At 37.5% G+C, this 19,533-nt stretch overlaps 2 protein-coding genes across 2 annotated transcripts in view; one reads left to right on the forward strand and one right to left on the reverse strand.

The window, feature by feature from the left end:
• Positions 1-2,987: 2,987 nt before the first annotated feature.
• Positions 2,988-9,362, reverse strand: LOC311088441 (coiled-coil domain-containing protein 89). The gene is made up of 7 exons (XM_084122528.1): positions 9,235-9,362; positions 6,598-7,070; positions 5,525-5,655; positions 3,928-4,064; positions 3,769-3,845; positions 3,258-3,357; positions 2,988-3,175 (listed from the first exon to the last, which is right to left on the reverse strand). Exons 1-7 carry the CDS (start codon positions 9,292-9,294, stop codon positions 3,089-3,091), a joined length of 1,065 nt encoding a protein of 354 aa, XP_083978654.1. The 5' UTR covers positions 9,295-9,362; the 3' UTR covers positions 2,988-3,088.
• A 2,288-nt stretch (positions 9,363-11,650) lies between these two features.
• lrp2a (low density lipoprotein receptor-related protein 2a) overlaps positions 11,651-19,533 on the forward strand; it is a 99,172-nt gene continuing 91,289 nt past the window's right edge. Inside the window, exon 1 of the mRNA XM_084123233.1 lies at positions 11,651-11,781. Within this exon, the coding sequence (XP_083979359.1) occupies positions 11,685-11,781 (97 nt within the window). The 5' untranslated portion in view covers positions 11,651-11,684. The remainder of the gene's footprint in view (positions 11,782-19,533) is intronic.

The raw sequence follows: 19,533 nt of genomic DNA on the forward strand, positions 1-19,533 counted from the left end.
AAGGATTTTTGATTTTCAGAAGCGTTTGCCCGTCACAGCCAAACGAAATCAGCGGCGTAGTCGCCAAACAGGAAGTCGTCCATATCTCAGGAACTCTGTCACGTATCGAAACCAAACTTTGTACATGAACTCGGGACTCCAATGTGAGGATGCACAAGATTTGATTTTGTTTTTTTTTTTTTATTTCAGGCTAATTGACAAACCCATTTACCTATGTCTATGCAAGAGTTTCACCTCACACTTTTAATGTTAATGCATTTAGACAGTAGGTGGCACTGTTGTATTACATTTCACAGAGCTGCCAAGTCAGTGTATAGACTGCATTCATTTTTACTAGGTTTGTCTTAATAAATGCAGGGCCTGAATTTCGTTTTTTAAACTGGGAGGGAATTCCCCGCTTACATGGGTCACGGGGGGATCTAAAGATTATGAGGGGGGGAGAATAACTTTTGATGCATCGGTCTAATTTAATCATTTGTATGCATGAATTGTCCATTTCCAGTTCTCAAAACAGTTAATAACAAAACAAAAACAAAAACTTTATACAAAATACGTCATCATGATCATGCTCTTCTTCGCTAACCGAACAAACAATTAATTGTCTGTGGCTGTGTTTGTGTGCGCGGCAAATATGCTGCGCATAACAATAGAAAACAAGGAGAAACGTGCAGTCACATGCTCAAACAATCAACAACGTCGCTCTAGAGGTGCGTTGTGGACTGCGAAGTGGACTTCACAGGGTTTTCCGCCATCTTAAGTGAGAGTCCAATCCAAAGGGAGCGAACATGTTCAGTTCGAAGGGCACTGCGCACGGCATAGGGAATAAGGGAACATCGATACATCACTTCACAGGAAGTGGAGAGCGATGATCACCCAACTGTCATTTCGCGCACCACGTCATCACCAGTCAGAACGGTCATAACTAACGATGGAGGAGTTTACGTATGTGTGTAAGTATTCATACATTTTGCCATTGTTATACAAATGACAGTATTTGTAACGGTTATTGTTGTGATGATACTATTTTTGATGATTATAATTTACCTCAGTGAATGCAGGCAGCTTAGCTAGTTTGTGAAGTGATTTTATTTTAGGTAGTTGTAAAAAAGTGCAATATAATTGTAAATATATAATTCGTTGCTGCCGCGCTCTATCACTCGCACACCATAAAGAGCAAATTGTTTTTTAATGTTTCAATTTCGTGATTAAAATGACATCGGATCATTTCTTCACAAACAGCTCATTATGACTCAATGTTAGAATGCTGAACCTACACTCGATAGTGTGAATAAGATCAGCGCAACGCAGACCACTGCATTGACAGCGTGAAACATGATCTGTCTACGGCCAGGGCTCAGCGGAAGACAGAAAATGCCGGTCCAGCGCTGATTGAGGAATTAAATTCGAAAATAAAAGACAGTTTGACATCTTTTTTCTCGCATCTGTGAATTTATTTTTTAATCATTTGCTCTGAGATGAAGCGAATATATTTGTGCGGGAATTTCTCGCACTATAAAAGCTAACCATGCGGGAATGGTTTAAATTATGCGCAATCCCCAAATTCCCGCACCGAAATTCAAGCTCTGAAATGGCAGCGGGAGCGGAATGTGTTTACTCTAGCATATGGCGCATATGTCATATAAAGTTAGGCAAGGCCAAACAGCGTTATCCATGTTGTTGCGATTGCATCGCTAGAATAAGCTAATAGTGAAACTGATATCGTTTTTCATTTAATTACAATATGAGGACTGACAGTAGGCTAAAAAATCAGCGTTTCTCTGTAGGTGATGACAACCATCTTGACAGCAGCAATCAAAGCATCGCTAATTACGGTAGACCTTAATTTGAGATAGTAAATTTGTTCCTAATCAAAGGGAACACTCAACCACAGAACAGCTGGGTGAGTTTTGTATTGGCTTATTGGATACAGTAAATGAAGACTGTCAACTTCTTTTCAATAGGCTAGCTATTTCATCACCCAAAACACTCCCACTCTCTGCTGTATATTCATAACCAATTATTTCAAAACCAACAACCAAGCTACATAAACAATGCCATTGGCACTAGTCTACATTGCAGACATGTCTCTTAATGCACATAACTTTTCACCTTTTTGCCCAATCTTGAAAAAGTACTATTGTTGAAATTCTCAGATCAAGCAAACTTCAACGCACCCTTAACCACTACCTGCTAATGTTAGTGAACCGCACCCGAGCAAGCACACTTTGCAGTTCCTCCGGAAATGCATTTTTCTAGTTATTTGCTAACGCTTTATTCAGATGCTCCCCAACAGACATTATACTGACTGTAAGTAACTTTGCAACTACATGTCAACTTCTCTACTAACCCAAACCCTGAACCTAACAGTCTACTAATGCTCTAATGAGAGTTAGTTGACATGTAATTGCAAAGTTAGTTATAATTAGTTGAATGTCTAAAGTGGACCATCTAAATAAAGTGTAACCATATTTTTTTGTGTTATAACAACATCAGGGAGAGTAGTAAATAATGAAATCTTGTTTTTTGGGCCGAACTTTTTCTTTAATTTTGAACATTCTAACTCTATCTGAGAAGAATTATACGATGTAATCATCTTGGTCGGAGAGAGCTAAAAAAAAAAAAAAAAAAAAAGGTTTAAAATTCCATTCAAAACATTCCAAATTTGTTTAAAATTCCTAAATTTAAAGGCAATATTTGATTGGAATTCAAAGCTTACAATGATCACTGATTTCTCCAATAATCATGTTCAGGCGATTCTCTAATAATCACGACAGCCCTGCCATCAAGAACCTATGCGATTAAATCACAGTTTAAGCTTAAAAATGCTATTTTTTTATTTCATAGAATCACAGTTCAGCCAAAACAAGTTATTTGCAAACTATCAACAAATCCTCACAGAAGGACATTACACTACCCTCTACTAATGGAAGACGTTCTCTTAAGAAAAATCTCACTTCATCCTTGTCTTCTGGTTCATTACATACAACCAATCCAAGTGTGATGATCCAGCTCAGCTGTCAGTGAATGAGTTTTGCTTTATAATGACTGACTTTTATGGTAGAAATGCACTGGAAATGGGATGGATGGCTCAGATGACCATGTGGCGAAGTTTGCAGTTTAAATCCTTCTCCTTTTCAAGCATTTCACTGCTGTGCTTTTTAAATGCCTCAAACGCCTAAAAGTGTGAGATGTAAAATCATTGAGATGCCATTTAGACCAAAATGTCCAATGTACATACAGGCTTTTTTTTAACAGACCTTTTTCAACTCATTGCAGGTGTCCTCTGCCCTCTCTAAGGCATCCTGTAGTTCCTTCACCCTTAACTCGCTCTTCACGGCTGATGCTTCCTTTTCAAACCTGATGAAAAAACATGACAAAGACAAACTGAGCCAATAATGCATCATTTTATTTTCAATTTCCAGTCGGCTCATGTTATTCTGAAAATATTCGTGCATTCGAATGCTCAGGTAAGAAGACCGTCTGTGCAGTCTTGACTTCTTTGCTCGCTTTCATCACTTTAAATTTTATTCTCGTGCACTGACTCGTTCTCTAAGCTGAACAGCCAATCAAAATTCTCTCTCTCACCAACACAGATTCAACATGCTGAATCAGCCCAAAAAACCCAGACAGCGTCTGACTAGAGCCAGAGGTGAGGAACACACAGAAAAAACTAAGTCGACCGACATTAGAGTGTCCTGGCCTTAAAAGTCCACTGTTTAAGAATAAAAATCTTATAGACAAATTAAAAGTGTGTTTTGAGATTCATACCTGTTCTCTGCATCTAGTCTGCTTTTCTCAGCTTCAAGCCTTTTTCTCTCCAGCTCCTCAATTTCAGCTTGCTTGTCCTGTAACACGTTGCAGAGAAATCATTACGTCTCAATCTGAAAACATACAGTGAAGTAACTAATGATTCATGTCAAATCTTACCCGAATAACTTCTCCCCGCTGTAAAGAGAGATCAATTAGCTCATCCTTTTCCTTCATGAGTTTCTCCAGTCTTTCCTGAGTGTCTGTCTCTCTCATTGATTCTTTTTCCTTTGTTTGTCTTAGTTTGAGATCCAACTCTGTCAGAAAGAAATGTGTGAGGTGTTTAACAGTGTGCCAGTAAGAACTAGTTAAGAGACAATTGTTCAAGCTCAGGTTTTGGCCACATCTAAATTAGTGCTTCTCAACTGATTTTGTTTCAGGACATTTTACATTTAACAACTGGTGGCGACCCAACACAGTTTCAAAACTGATTAGCCTACGAAAGGGAACAAAAATGTTTTTAAAATCAAATGCTGAAATGAAATTATTGTTTTATTAGATCAATTTAAGGCAGGCATCGTTTTTTTTTTACTGGTCAATTTTGAGATTTTTTGTTTATTTGTCTTCAATAACATGTCTTCTTTCAGACTTGTGGTGAAAAAAAGTCAGAAATACACATTTAGGTCTTTATTTTACTACACTTTGTCTGTTTGCGTTTGTAGATTTCTCATAAATTCAACAAAAGTTGGCGTTCTTAATCAACACGCTGCTCCGCGATCGCTGTCTGCACCCTGTCATCACATGCACCGTTAGAAAGCTCTCTCTCTCCTGTACAATGCTGTCGGATCCAAATATGGTCATTTCCTTTTTATCAGCAACCAATCGTGAAAGTAAAAGGGCTGAATGCGCAATCTCATTGGCTGATATAAATCTTTAAAGCCCGTTTTCTCAAAATGGCTTTTCTCTCACACTCCAAGTCCGAAATCTCCACTTCAGTAGCACCTATATACACCAAACTTTCCAGTCTTGTACCTAGTTATATTATGAAGACATTTACAGAGGAATTTGTAAATATATTATTTATATAACATTTTATTCCAAAAAACATGGCGAAAGTAAATTTTTTAAGGCTATTGACAGTATATCCTGATTTAAAGGATAACAAAAGTAGATATCCATAAATCCCTCTGCAATTTTTTTCCCATCTAATATGTGAACACAATGAAAAAATATTTTTTAATCTGGCTTTATCCAATACTCAGATTTTTTTTTTATATATATGCAAATTCGTGCATATTTAATTAGATATTGCCTAATTTGCATATTTAAACATTAAATTTCAGAAAACTTGTAATACATTTTTTTCTCATCTTAATGTAGGTAATCAACTGGGAAAGTTTCATAGTGATATCTGCTAGATAAATATTTTACCCTATTCAATTCAGTTCAATTCAATTCAATTAAATTACCCTATTCACCTGTAGTGTCTCGCCTTAAACCAAACACTCATGTTTTCTCTTTAATAAGAAGTTGATATGCCTAATTGTTTTCTTACACTAACTATGCATAATTTCGTTAGTTGCATTTTAATATTTGATCTTGTTGTAATTTTTCCCACTAGCCTATCAGAAAAGACCTGCAGTCTGTTTTTGGGCTGTGATCCATCAGTTGAGAACCACCATTTTAAATGTCATTTGACTTGTTTTGCTCTGCAAAAACTACAATTATGATTCTTATGACTAGAATAGTTCGTTTTGGTAAATCCCTGAATGCGTACCTGCACACATCTCCACAGCGTTCTTCAGCTGTTTCTGTGTGTCGCTTAGTTCGTTCTTCAAAGACGCCTCTTTGATCTGATGGAGGTTGATCAGTTCTTTCAGTTTAATCTGGAAACCCGTCGTTTTCTCCCTGTTGGGATGATAAAGATTACTGACTAATGTACTTGTTTACTTATTTCACTGAATGATATAAAGTAAACAATGATAGTCCACTTTTTCAGCGGCCATAGTTCTGGACGTATATTTCCCATTCATTTCTCCATATGCATTTAAAAAAAGGAATCAATAAATTGTACTAAGAAGCATGAGTATAAGCAAATTTTTAAACAAGACAAAGGTGGATCTCTCTTTAGGATTATGAATATCTATGTTAGTGACGTTTTTATGAATATCTATGTTAGTGTAATTTGACCAGTTATTTAGCAATAATTTTTTTTAAAGAGGTCCTATTATGCTTTTTCACATTTTTCAACTTTCTTTAGTGTGCATTGTTGCTGTTTGAGCATGAACATTTTTTCAAAGTCACTATATCAGTAGTGCGCACTGTTTTTAAACTCTCTGAAACGCCTCCATTGTAGTCTTGAGCTTTCTTCCGGGAACGAACACGTTACAATATTCCTCATTTAAATAATTAATATGCAAAAAAAGGGGCGAGGCTTGGTTGAGTTAGTTAGTAGTTTGTTGAAACTCATGGTTATGGTAAGGGTCGTGACATTTCTCAAACACGCTCGAAGCGCTTGACCAGTCACAACACACTGATTCAGCTGACCAATCAGAGCACATTGTGCTGTTCAGAAGGAGGGGCTTCATAGAGACAGGAACTAAACAGAGTGTTACTGACAGACTGGGAAGAGAGGATCTGCGATAATGTAAAATGTGTGAAAATGTTATTTTGAACATTCAAGCATGAAAACCTAGACCTCAAAATTAAAATCAAGACTTTGTGAAAGAGCACAATATGGCCTTTCTATAGTGAAGTTATCATTAAAAATCTATTTGTGTTTGTTTCTCTATGGATAAAATGACCAATGAGGTTTTTACTTTCAAAACAGATTTGTGAACAATTTCTTACTGATACTCCGTCTCTAGTATCTTATGTTGCTCTGCCAAGTCCTTGAGCTCTTGGGTCAGTTTGAGGATTGTCCCCTCTTTTTCTTGCACTTGCTCGCTGAAAAGCGTTTCATTTTCCTTTCTGACTCTCTCATTCTCTTTCTTCAGCTCGTCATTCTGACTTTTGTACTCGTTCATGAAGTTGATGAGCTCTCTGTGGTTGGAGGCCAGGTGCATGAATCTCTGCTCCAGCAGTGCAGATTTCTTCCTCTCGTTCTCCAGCTCCACCTGCACATTGGCTCTCAGGTTCTCCAGCTCTGTGTTGATCTTCTCCAGCGCCTGACAGCGCAGGAGCATCTCGTCCGCTCTCTGTTTCAGGATGCAGATGAGAGTAGACTGCTCGTCGATTCTTGAACGCAGCACTTCTGCCTCTGTCCTCTCTTCCTGGGAGAGACTTCGGAGTTTTTCCAGGGCTTGGTGCACATCGTCCATATCCTTATAGGAAAGATTAAAGGGTTAGTTCACCCATATATTAAGCTCTGGTATTAGGAAGGTGACTGAAGTATTTTCCATGTATGTGTTTCCAGGTACAAAGGGAAAATGGGGTGCTTCTCAATACTCAAATTGATGCTTCCTCGTTTCCTCACTCCTCCTTTCTTTCCTTGCAGCCTTCCCTCGCATCCTAGGAGGGGATGGAGTTGAGACACGAGGACAGGAAGCGAGGAAAGGAAACGAGGATGCACAAATTAGAAATGAGAAGCACCCATTGTGGATTCACCTTTCTGCCACTCCAGCAGTAAATCATATCTGTGTGTCAGTGAATCATATCTGTGAGTCAGTGAATCATATCTGTGTGTCAGTGAATCATATCTGTGAGTCAGTGAATCATATCTGTGTGTCAGTGAATCATATCTGTGAGTCAGTGAATCATATCTGTGAGTCAGTGAATCATATCTGTGAGTCAGTGAATAATATCTGTGTCAGTGAATCATGAGTCAGTGAATCATATCTGTGAGTCAGTGAATCATATCTGTGAGTCAGTGAATCATATCTGTGTGTTAGTGAATCAGTCAGGAGGGAGGGTCACACACAACTGTTCACATCTCTTTGCTATAGTTTTGTTTATTAATTTGTTTATTAGTGTTGCTATTGACACAGTTGTGTGCTAATTTAATAACTATGGGTATTATTCTGTGGTTTGTCTTTGTTTAGGTTTCATTACTGAATGTTGTTTTGTTTTGTAAATGTTATTTTTTTTATTTAGCCTAGTAATTGTTCAGCAGGGGACCTGTTATTTTATAAGATATTTTTGTCTACCCTTATTTTGTATTATTTTTATTTTTAATAGGGAAAATAAAATTCCCTCCTTTCTTGTGACCTGTAGAGATGGGAGAAACGGATCAGTTTGAAGCGCTGGTGACGCCTGCTGGTCAGAACGGTGTAAATGCATCGAAAACTCGGTCCTAACATTTTATAAACCAATTGCAAATGTTTTATTGAAAGTGTAATCTATTAAATGCAATCAACAAATAATCTAATACCATTAAATATGAAGTTTCGGTATAATATGTGTTATTTTATTAAATGGTTGTTATTAAATTGTTCTTGTTTTTTTTATGGAGAGCTTCAGGCCAATAACAGACTATTAACTAAAATTCTTCCTTTTTATTATACAAAATGTGTCTACAAAATCGGCTAATCGCTCCTAGCGGCGAGCCATTGAAATGCCTTGTTTACTGAAATCACGTGACTCGGGCAGTTTGATACGAGCTCCGAATCACTGTTTCAAAACAAAAGATTCACAAAGGTTTCGAAGCTTCAAAAAGCACTAGTGACCTGAGTTTATATCACCTGGTTTTATTGAACACAATAAAACCACACTGGAATAACGTTACACAAGGCAAGCAAGAGTCAAATAGCTAGGCTATGATGGCAGATTTCAAATGGCATGTTGTTGGGGCAAGTTGTCACGTGTTTTAAATATTTCAATATTATTTTACAGTATAATATTTATTAGCCAAAACAATAGTTTAGTATTTTTGTAAGTTACACTATACATTTCTTAGGCTATGCATTATGCAATTTATTTTTGCGACGCCACTAAGGCATTTTATCACAAAAGGTCAATGTTTGTTATATGAACTGGTTTTTTTTTTTTCGCCTCGAGTAATATCTCTGGAAATCTTCCAAGTCTTCAATGTGTGTGTCCCCGAAACTGAATCGAGGGGAAAAATATAAACCCATGAAAAATATGCACTGGGGTAAAAATGTGACAACTAGCCCCGATATGTTTTCCCTACTGGAGACTAACGTTACTGGTTTTAAAAGCTCACAAACTGCAAGTTGAGTATGACCTCTCAGATATTATGAAACAAAAACTTAAATTCAAGTCATTATCATAATTATTATTAATAATAATAATAATAAAAAAAATGACGTAAAATCTAAATGACAAAATACGACATCGTTCCGCAATAAAATGCACCACCAGTTGCTTTGTTATTGCTTGAGAGAATTATGTTTCAAACTACGATTTTATCACAAATACAAAATCAAAACAGTCGCTAATCGATCATAAACATAAACAGAGATAATGCGTGTCAGTTGCTGAAATGGGCGTAAACAGTTTTGTATGAACGTCACGCGCTCTCAAACGTACCTGTTTAGTGTCTATGATCATCGTTTTAAGGTCTATTTGGATTTTCCGAGGAGATGTCATGTTGAGTCTTTCAAGGTTGTGTGTTGCAGAAGAAGAAGAAGAAAAAAATCTGGTTTCTTCACAAAGGCGTCTCAACCGCAATGAGCCGCAGCAATCCGACGGTTGGTGGCTATACAAAGTTTCGCCGGTTGCCCCTAGCAACAGTCGAATTCTGTCGCGATTATTTCGCGTGCTTTTCCTCTTTTAAATTTGAGAATGTAATTCAGTATTTTAAAATTCGACTTGCATGTATGACACGCACTGTTGATCCAGAAATGTCTATTTTGTGTTTTTCCCCTCAGGTTAAGCAAAAAAATAAAAATAAATGTAGGTGTAGTGCTCGAGTATTAGCACTAGATGTCGCGATGACTCTTCTTTAAACTGTATGAAGATACTGGTTCGATTGGTGCGGTTAGAATTGTTGGTAACACTTTATTTTAGTGTCCTTGTTATGTTACATGTACTTACCATAGTAATAACAGTAAATTATGCATAATTACATGCAACTAACCCACAACCAAAACCATAATCCTACCCTAACCCCATAGTAAGTATGTTGTTAATTAATATTTCTCAGTAATTAAATATAGGCTATAATTACAAGGACACCTTAAAATAAAGTGTAACGAAATTTTTGTTTTACACTTTTGGTTTAGGTTAATAAGAAGGGCAAATAACAAATAATTATTTTTAAAGAATGATTTTAATTAGCTTTATGTTATGCCCTTTAGGTCTAGCCATAGACTGTAAAAAAGCTTAAACTGGTTTGGTGGATCTGGTTGGTCTCCCTGGCTGTTCTTTTGGTTGGTTTTTATAGTGGTTTTGAGCACCATTAATGGTCACACTGAGAGGCCAGCTAAGATCTTCATCTTAGGCTGGTTTACAATGTTTTTTTTTTCTTTTTTTTTCTTTTTTTCTCAGCGTGAGCTCGTTAATTTTAAAGTGAGAATCACATTAAAAGTTTTGCACATAAAAGACTCACTTTCATACACCAAATCTGCAACTACTTTAGTTTTGGCGCAATAGAATCACTTATTAGCCAAGCATGAGATCTTTGACTTGACTGAGTGACTCCCTATAGAAACCTGCTGACCTTAAGTAACACATTTAAAACAGTGTTCTGCATTATTTTAGTCTTGGCTACAAAGCTGAAGTGACCTACTCAGCCTATTGAAAACATGAACTTGTGCTCAGTCTTGGGGTTATGCAATTTTTATAATTAATAATAATTCATCCTGTTGCAGTAATACATATTAGAAGCACGGATTAAAACAAAGTTAACTTGTTCTAATTATTAAAGCTAAATTGAATTGTTTAAAGAAGTGGTAGACCACTTCTTCTTCTTTTTAATGTCCGTTGCCAATGTTGGTTGATGCCTGTTATCCCTTCTGGAGAATCCAGGTTAAGATGGTAGCTGTCTTTTGTAACATAGTTAGTTTTCTAACTGGTTTAAGCAAGTCATTAACTGTTGCAAGCTGGTCATTAGGTGGCTGATCACCAGCTTAATTACTCACCCTCATGTCGTTGCAAACCTGTAAGACATTCATCTTCAGAACACAAATGGTGGTATTTTTAATGAGATTTATGTCCCTTCATTGACAGCTAGACAGCTATGCAACTACCACTTTCAAGACCCAGAAAGACATCATTAAAGTAATCCTTGTGACTCCAGTGGTTTAACTTCAGTTTTATGAAGCGACGCGAGTGCTTTGTTTGGGGTACACTTATATAATAAAAATTATTATTATTATTATTATTATTATTACCACTTATATACAAAATATTAATCTCCAACACGCGTTCACGCAACACGCATGCGTCGCTGTGCTCTCGTGAACACGTGCGCATGCGTGTTGTGTTAATGCGCGAGTTTGATATTATTTATTTAACTAATTGTTACACACGTTACATGTTTTTACTATAGTAATAACTATAAATTAGCCATAATTACATGCAACTAACCCTAAACCAAACTCTAATCCTACCCTAACCCATTGTAAGTACCGGTAGCCTACATGTAGTTAATTAATATTTCTCAGTACTTAAATGTAGGCTATAATTACACTGTAACAGGTTGTACCGCCTGACATAAAAACAGTAAAAAAAACATTGTTCGTGACTCAAAAATATGCATTGCATCAGTTTTGAAAAGATTAGAAAGAAACACCTTTATGAAGCTTTATTTGTCAATGAACCCACATATTTCTCATACTGTGTTTCGCAATCCACACATTATGTAGGCTCGTCAATGAGCTCAACAGGTTGCTGGGAGCCAGTGAAGGATTTGATCCTGTGGGTCGAGCTGAGGGGGAGCGAGCGTCATGTGCACGCCCTTTTTCATCAGCCCGGGACAAGTGAGTAAGAGCCACTTCACTGCATCTCAGTCCCAAGAGCTCCATCTGTCCGGCTTCATGAGGGGCTGGACACACCAGCCGGGACCGTGCGTCACGATGCACCTACAACTACTCCTCATTATAACTTTATGTGCTCTTCATTGCAATTGCCAAGGTACGTTGCTACTTTTATTAACTTGTCTCGTATCATATTTGTTTTAGATATGATTTAGTGCGTATCCTTTCTAACAATAGACACAACGGGCAAGTTACTCCGAATAATTTCACAAGTGTTCGTTCTGTTTTAATTGTCCTACAAGTGGGGAAATGTGCAATTAGATTCTCACTGTATGTTAGAAAATAAACAATCGCTTTTATTTATTCCTGGGAATAACGGTGTTATCTAACTGCATTATTTATGCATACTAGAATGAACGGCTTTTCGCTCAAAGCAAAGTCAGAATCGTGAAAACAAACACTATACGTGACAGAACAAGTGTATATTCTTTTTTTCTTTTTTTTTAAAATAGTTCCAAATGGAATTGTCGCACAAAGCCTCCCTCAGACAGATTTGAGGTTCTCTTAGAACTTTTGCATGGGCTTTGGCGTTGCTAGGTAACAGAGACGAGCATGTGACTTGAAGACAATCTCTAGCAGACCCCAAGCTGCTGGTACAAAGCAAATTCACACACATTTCAGCGCTCGGGCCTGTTTCTTAAAGACTTAAACAGTCTACTGTGGAGGGGACGTGGAGTTTGAGCCGTGCATTTTGCTGCATTGCAGTTGGTTAATCAGTTGACAGCCCAACAGGTTCCTCTGGTGCAAATGTGTGGTTGCATGGCTAGAGCTTCTCGGAGTGTAATCTGCTTTCTTTTTGCCCAACCCTTCGTATGTAAGCTTCTTATGTGAATCAAGCAACTAATTACTCTGCAGCTGCCGCTCAAGATGACCATTGCTTGCTTCGACACTCTGTAGTGAAAATTAGCTTAGGATGACTTCATCGAGTCTAAATCACTGTAGATTGTCTGTGTTCATTTGCCAATTTCGTTAATAGGGAGAATTAGGATGTTTGCATTCAAAAAAGTAGAGCTGCATTAAAACCAGATGATTGAGTTCAATTTATTGTGACCTCGAGGTGTCAAAATCGCATTTTCTCACACAGTCTTTTGGGAATTCATACTGCTATGAATCAGGCTTAAATTTGTGGCCGTAGCCTTGATTGATCTCCTCAGAAATGCGAGCCAGGAATGAGTTCCTGTAATCCAGCTTTATTCAGCATGTGTTTCGGAGGAAATGACCAAAAGGGTCTCGATGGAGGGGGACAGGTTACTTTCTCTAATCCGCTGAGCTTCACTTCCTGTTGGTTCCTTGGGCTCTCAGTTTCAGACCCAGGGGTCAAAGGTCTTAAAAATGTAGTTACTTATTGCCTTGTTTAACATGATGCATTTTATTTTAAACTTGGACTTTTAAAAAAAAAAAAGCCTTGAGTTGGCACAATTTAAACGGTTTTGACACCTCATGGTCATCATGGTGTTTATTAGCCAACTTGTGAAACCGTTCTGTATAAATTATTATTTACAGCCGCGTGTTACTCATTGCCTGCAAATGTGATGATGCTGGCGATTCATAACTTGTTTTTTCAAAAGCTACTATCATTAGTCACGTATTAGCCATCTTTGGATTGCAATGATTAATAGGACAAGTTCTCTCAGTGTCACATTCACCAGTGTCATGCCAAAGATCAGCAAAAGATCAGCGAACAATGATATCTCATTCAATAGGCTGAATCAGATGTGGACCAGTGAGGGGCCTCATGAATGATCTGTAACAGGATTTCAAGAGAGGAAATCAGTTTGATGCTGGACAGAGAGGACCTTATCTGAACCTGACTGTCAGCAAGCTTTAAAGTGCATCACTTTTGTATTGGACTTCTTTTATAAACCGCAACAGTAGTTTCCAGAACTAAAAAATCCCATTCACAGCTTCAAAAGAGAAATCTTTAAATGTCTTTAAATACTTTTAAACTACTCCTATATTTAATTATTTTGCAATAAACCACATATTTTATATCGTTGCAGAATGTAAACTATATTATCACCTGGCAATTTTTTAAAAGTTGTATATATAGTAGGCCTACAACTTTATCTGCACACATACAGTGTACTCGCATAAAGTAATATTAACTATACAGTAAATATTGGCCGTGTGATTGTTTATATCGTCGCAAAATGTTAACTAAATTATCACACAGGTCTATATTTACAGTTGGATATATAAATATATATCCTACTTTATCTGCACACATACGGTATACTCACATAAAGCAATATATACTATAGCAAATCTTGACTTAGTGATTGTTTATATCGTCGCAAAATGTAACTATATAATCGCAAAGCTGTATATATATGTATGTATCCAAATTTATTTGCATACATACACTCATGTAAACTGGTAGATACTATTGCAAATCCTGGCTGCTTGATTGTTTATATCGTTGCAGAATGTCAACTATATTATCACACAGGTCACATTGTATTTTATCCGCACTAATTAGTCAGTAATACTCATTACCGCTAGATACTATAGCAAATTTCGGCTGCGTGATAGTTTATACTGTTGCAAAATGTAAACTATATTATCGTTGAGCTCATCCGCTAAATGTGACTAAGATATTTTCTGAAAACAGCTTTAAAACAATTGTTAAAAAAGTGCTGTGCAAATAAATTTGACTTGACTCGACTATTATGTGTTTTATACCATAATTTATAACTTAATTTGCAATTCTGCATGAGATTAGTAGATTTTCAAATATTTTTTGCTTTACATTATATGTACTTTTTGTAATTCATCTCAGAGCTGGTTGGTTTGGTTCAAGGGTTATAACTTTTTATTGAAGAATGTTTTGAAATCCTTATGAAGCAAATGAATGGAAAACGTATCGATCGAAGGCTGCTTAAAAAGTGGGCTGTAACTGTTGCAACTCTGAAAACATAAGTCACATAAGCTGGTTCTTCTTGTTTAAACCCAGAAAGCAGCAATATTGCGTTTAAACGACGTCTAATAGCCGTCCAAACACAGTGATGGCGTCTAGGCTAAAACAAGGCAAAATTTGGGCAGTCAGTGAAAATTTAATAGACGTCTAAACCATAGCCCAAGAATAGACACGCATAGAACATGACAAAGAAATAAAACCAGACACCTTGTAATCACTGTTGACTTTGCTTAAATGATGGAATATCATACATCTCGCAAGTTATTTTCCCAAAAACAACATGTAACCAAATTCAAGGTTATTTTGGCTAGAAGTGGGCTACTCATTGCCGGACTGTCTAGTTAACCTAGACTGTGAAATGACGGCTATTGCTTGATGGGATGTAACTTAAAACATACTTAAAGTTTACAGCTAATGTTGTTCAAATGTGTCTTCTAAGTAGCACGGCTTTCAAATTGTCTTTGTTGATTGTTCTAGAAAGAATGGCACGTCCTCTTGATGCATGTTTGGTGATCATTTCTGCGTGTATTGGTTATTATAGGAATGTGTGAACAAGCTAAACAAACAGTGATGACGTCTGCATTTTGAACAGTGAGAAAATACCGCAATCCCATTTTTCCTGTTATGCACGTGCTCCTTAAACCTCACACATGTGTCTGGGCCTTTCCGGTGTAAGTCCTTGAGCAACAGGGCTGCTGTATTAGAAACAGGAACAGAAGTTAACACAGTTGGCACTAATGAAGACTTCTAATCCTCTCAGAGTAAACAGCACCCTCAGTGGCCGTATTAGTCACTGCCGCAGTGCCATCAGAAAGACGAGACGCCTGTGTGTTGGCGTTGGCGTTTGACTGCATGAGACTGAGTGCATTGCAAATCATTGTATCTTAAAAGAGATACCCAGAAGTTCACCCAGAAATGATGAGCCTGTGATCATTTACTCATCCTCATGTCGTTCCAAACTTGTATGGTTTTCTTTCTTCTGTGAACAGTGCAAAAGAGGATGTTTTTTGCTCATGCAATGAAATTCAAACTGGGTGTGCTGCAGGGCTGTAAATGCATTGGTGGTGCTCATTAAATACATAAGAGGTGAAAATCAGATGAAACAACAACATTTCCAAGGCACTCACGTGGTTAGGCATAAAAAGCCTAAACTGGGCTAAATCATTAAAAGTGTTGATCAATGTGTTTCGGCTTGACACATCCTTTTTCAGGATGAACATCCATTGTTCCCACAAGCATTCTTTAAACTATTAACAATCATTGGATCATCAAAACAGCTGGTTAACCAGTGGCTATAACCAGCCAACTTCTACAAAAACATTGTAGTAACTTCCAATGCTTCAAAAAAATAATAAAAAATAATAATAATAATGTTGTTTTGGACCCCACTGTCTTTCAAAACAGCTCATGTTGTGTTCCAACAAAGTAAATGGTGATATATCCCCCCCCCACCCCCAATGGAATAGTTAACCCAAAAATCAAAAGTTAAAAATAAGCTAAAAAATAATTATTCGTTAACATTAGTTAATGCATTAAGAATTGCGAGCTAAATGCAGTGGTATTTTAGTATCATCGAGATACTATTATAGCTGTTCATATTTTAAATACGATTTAAATTTTAGTTAACGTTTTAGTAATTTTGTTGAGTGTCAATTTTTTTTTTGTATTTAATTTTTTAATATGTCGGTATTGTTTTTAGTTTTAGTTTATTTAGTTTTAGTTATTTCAGTACTTCATCTTCTTCAACTAAATGATAAAGGTTGCCTGGGCAACAACCTAAAATAAAATATATATATTTTTTTCTTTTTTTTTTTTCACTGCATGTTTTATTTTATTTCAAGTATGCTTTATGCTTTTAGTTTTAGTTAACTATAACATTAATAACCCTGCTAAATATACTTTTACAGCATTTATTAATCTAGTTTAATGTTAATTTTTTGTGTAAATGTTAATTTGCTAATGCATTTTAAACATCTATTAACGAACAATGAAAAGTATTTTTATAGATTCAAGAAATTAGCTGAATAAATTCTGTAAAAATGCATGCTATTTTTCTTTTACACTACGACATGTTTGCCTGTAGATTTTGGAACTAACACATTTGTTGGAATTGCCAGTCGCTGATTATTTCAAAATGTGCAATTAATTTGGATGATATTTCGGTCTCACATACAGCTAATTCATTGTAAAGTTTCTAACGGGAGTCAGCGGTGCTGATCTGACTGGTTTAATAGGCTCTCCGACTCAATGTTTGCCTCCTTTCCACTTGCGGCCAATGCCAAGCCGCCTTCGCGAACCAGTAGGTCCTTTCTCTACGATTGCGAGCCAAAGTCAGTTGTAAAGCAATTGACTGCGTTCAGCGTCGTCCATTTCCATATGAAACGGGCTGCGGCACTCTGCTCCACGGTATGGCCGGCCAGCCTTGGCACCGGACTTTGCCAGCCATTCCTGCGCAGGCATTCACTCCAGCCGCCCCCCAAAACAAGGCGGCATTGATGAAAGAAGCGGCACCTCTCCCATGGCCCCCGCGGGACTGGAAAGAGATGTTTTGGGGGGCTAGTGGCTGGCAAGTGCCTTTAGTTTTTTTAAAGGAAAGAGGGATGGCAGAATGGAGGAGGATGGGCTCCGGGGGCCTCTTTTCGGCTTTCTTTCTCGCAGGAAGCTCTACTGTATTCCCCCATTCTGCTATCCGTCTCCATCGGCCCTTTTGGCGTGCTGACACTTTCAGTTATGGGGCTGCAGTCCCGCCAGCCAGGCCATTGTGCCATTGTGGTCTCACAGTGGGGTCTAAGCCTTTGGGAGGCTTCATTCTAATGAAAATTCCTCCACCGCACTCTCTTTGTGGCCTGACGTTGGCGCGTCCTTGTTTTTCTCCTCAGATAGTTTTGGGGATTCTTGCCTGCTGAGGGTTTAAGTTGGCTAATTAGAAAAGACATGCCCAGAGAGGAGACGGGGATGGAGGGGGGCAAAAAAGGAAACAGAAAACGGAACAAAACAGGGTAAGCAAAGACATTAATGAAGGAAGGAAAAACAAGCTCAGACCCATCAACAGGAGGACGGCATTTGCATAATACAAGCCGCTCTCCTCACAATGGCCAGCCGGGGACAATCGCATAACTGTTGTCATTCGTGCAATCTTAGTTAAGACGTCCAAATAAAACCCTTTTAAAGACACCCCAGGAAATTACGGGGCTAAATGCTTGGTTTTGTTGAGTGCAGGAATAGGATAGGCCTGCCGCTGTTCACTTTACCTGTCGGTTTTCCCAGTTGCTGATAATGTCAGGAAACGCAGGCTTTATTTACGATGCTGTCGGCGGATAGGTTTCGGCTCTTGGCAAACGTTGTTAAAAGCTGTTTGGCTAATGTATAGCTGATTCATAATGTTAAAATGAGAGAAAACAATTAATCTGAGAGAGAAAATCATTAACATACTATTGTAGTTTTTAGTATTTTGGATTAGATTTTATTTTTATATTTTGTTTTAATATTATTTTTAGTTAAAGTTTTGTTTATTCATTCTGTTTTTTTATATAGTTTTTATAAATTTTTCTTTTCGTTTAATTCACCCAAAAATGAAACATGAAAATTCATTTTCATTAATTATTCACCCTCATGTCATTCCAAACCCGTAAGACTTTCGTTCATCTTCGAAACACAAATGAAGATCTTTTTGATCTTTTTTGAAGATCTTTCTGTCCCTCCATTGACAGCTACGCAACTGACACTCTGACGCTTCAAAAAGTTCATAGAGAGATCGTAAAACGCATCCATATGAATCGAGCGGTTTAGTCAAAAATTTCTGAAGTGACACGATCGCTTTATATGATGAACAGATTTCATTTAGTATTATCCACATATTAACATTGATCAGCGAACATAAACAGAATCTGAAACCGACCATGCTTGACGCATGAGAACAAACCTCAAACGTGCTGCGTAACACGAGAACAAACCTCATTGGTTCTTGCTGAAGCTCAAACGTGCTGCGTAACACGAGAATGAACCTCATTGGTTCTTGCACGTCAAGTAAACATGCTTTAGCTTCCATTCACCACAACTGATGTGTGAGTTGATGAAAGTTTATATGTGAATAAAAGCCTAAATTGAATCTGTTCACTTTCTGAAGCGTCAAAGTGGTAGTTGCGTAGCTGTCAATGGAGGAACAGAAATCTCTCAGATTTCATCAAAAAGATCTTCATTTGTGTTTTGAAGATGAACGACATGAGGGTGAGTAATTAATGACAGAATAAATTTTTTTGGGGGTGAACTATCCCTTTCACTAAGAGAAAATTAGAACTGAAATAATTTTTTTATATATATTTTAGATTATTTCAGCTAACGTTTATTTCAAGTAATTATTTTTTTAATGGTTTTTAGTTTTAGTTAACCATAATAACCCTTGTGAAAATTATTTTTGAACCTTGACGTGATGCATCTTTTCCCCTCGTATCCTGGCAGCGTGTGCGGAAACGGCCGATGGCTGATGTTTAAAATTCTATTGCGAGCGGGTGTCAGTAAGAGCGTCTTACCTCCCAGATCCTGTATATGCCAATTGTCTACCTGTGCGTTACAGACGCTGCTGAAACCTCCGGGATCATGTCCTGCCAACAAAGGGTTCCTTTGAGCGAGTAGAGCAGCAATTTTATCATTAGTAAACTGAGCAGGAAAAAGGCTCGTTTCCCAATTGGCTGCCGAAGGAGTTAAAAAGGAAGCCCATTTGGCTGGCATGCTTTAAAAGCGTTTGCTGTGGTGTTTGGTCTAGACCTCTCGCTATGAGGCCCTCGCTGAGCTTTTAGCGCCGCGGCTCAAGCGCAGAACCCCGTGGCCTTCTGGCAGAGGACGAAATCCATTATTAAAGAGTACATCACAGGGAACGAGGCTGATAAACTTCTGACTCATACATAATAAATGCTCTGCTAATACAACATTTGT

Source organism: Abramis brama (genome assembly GCF_963993115.1).
Source record: "Abramis brama genome assembly, chromosome: 8".
In the NCBI taxonomy this organism is placed as follows: Eukaryota; Metazoa; Chordata; class Actinopteri; order Cypriniformes; family Leuciscidae; genus Abramis; species Abramis brama.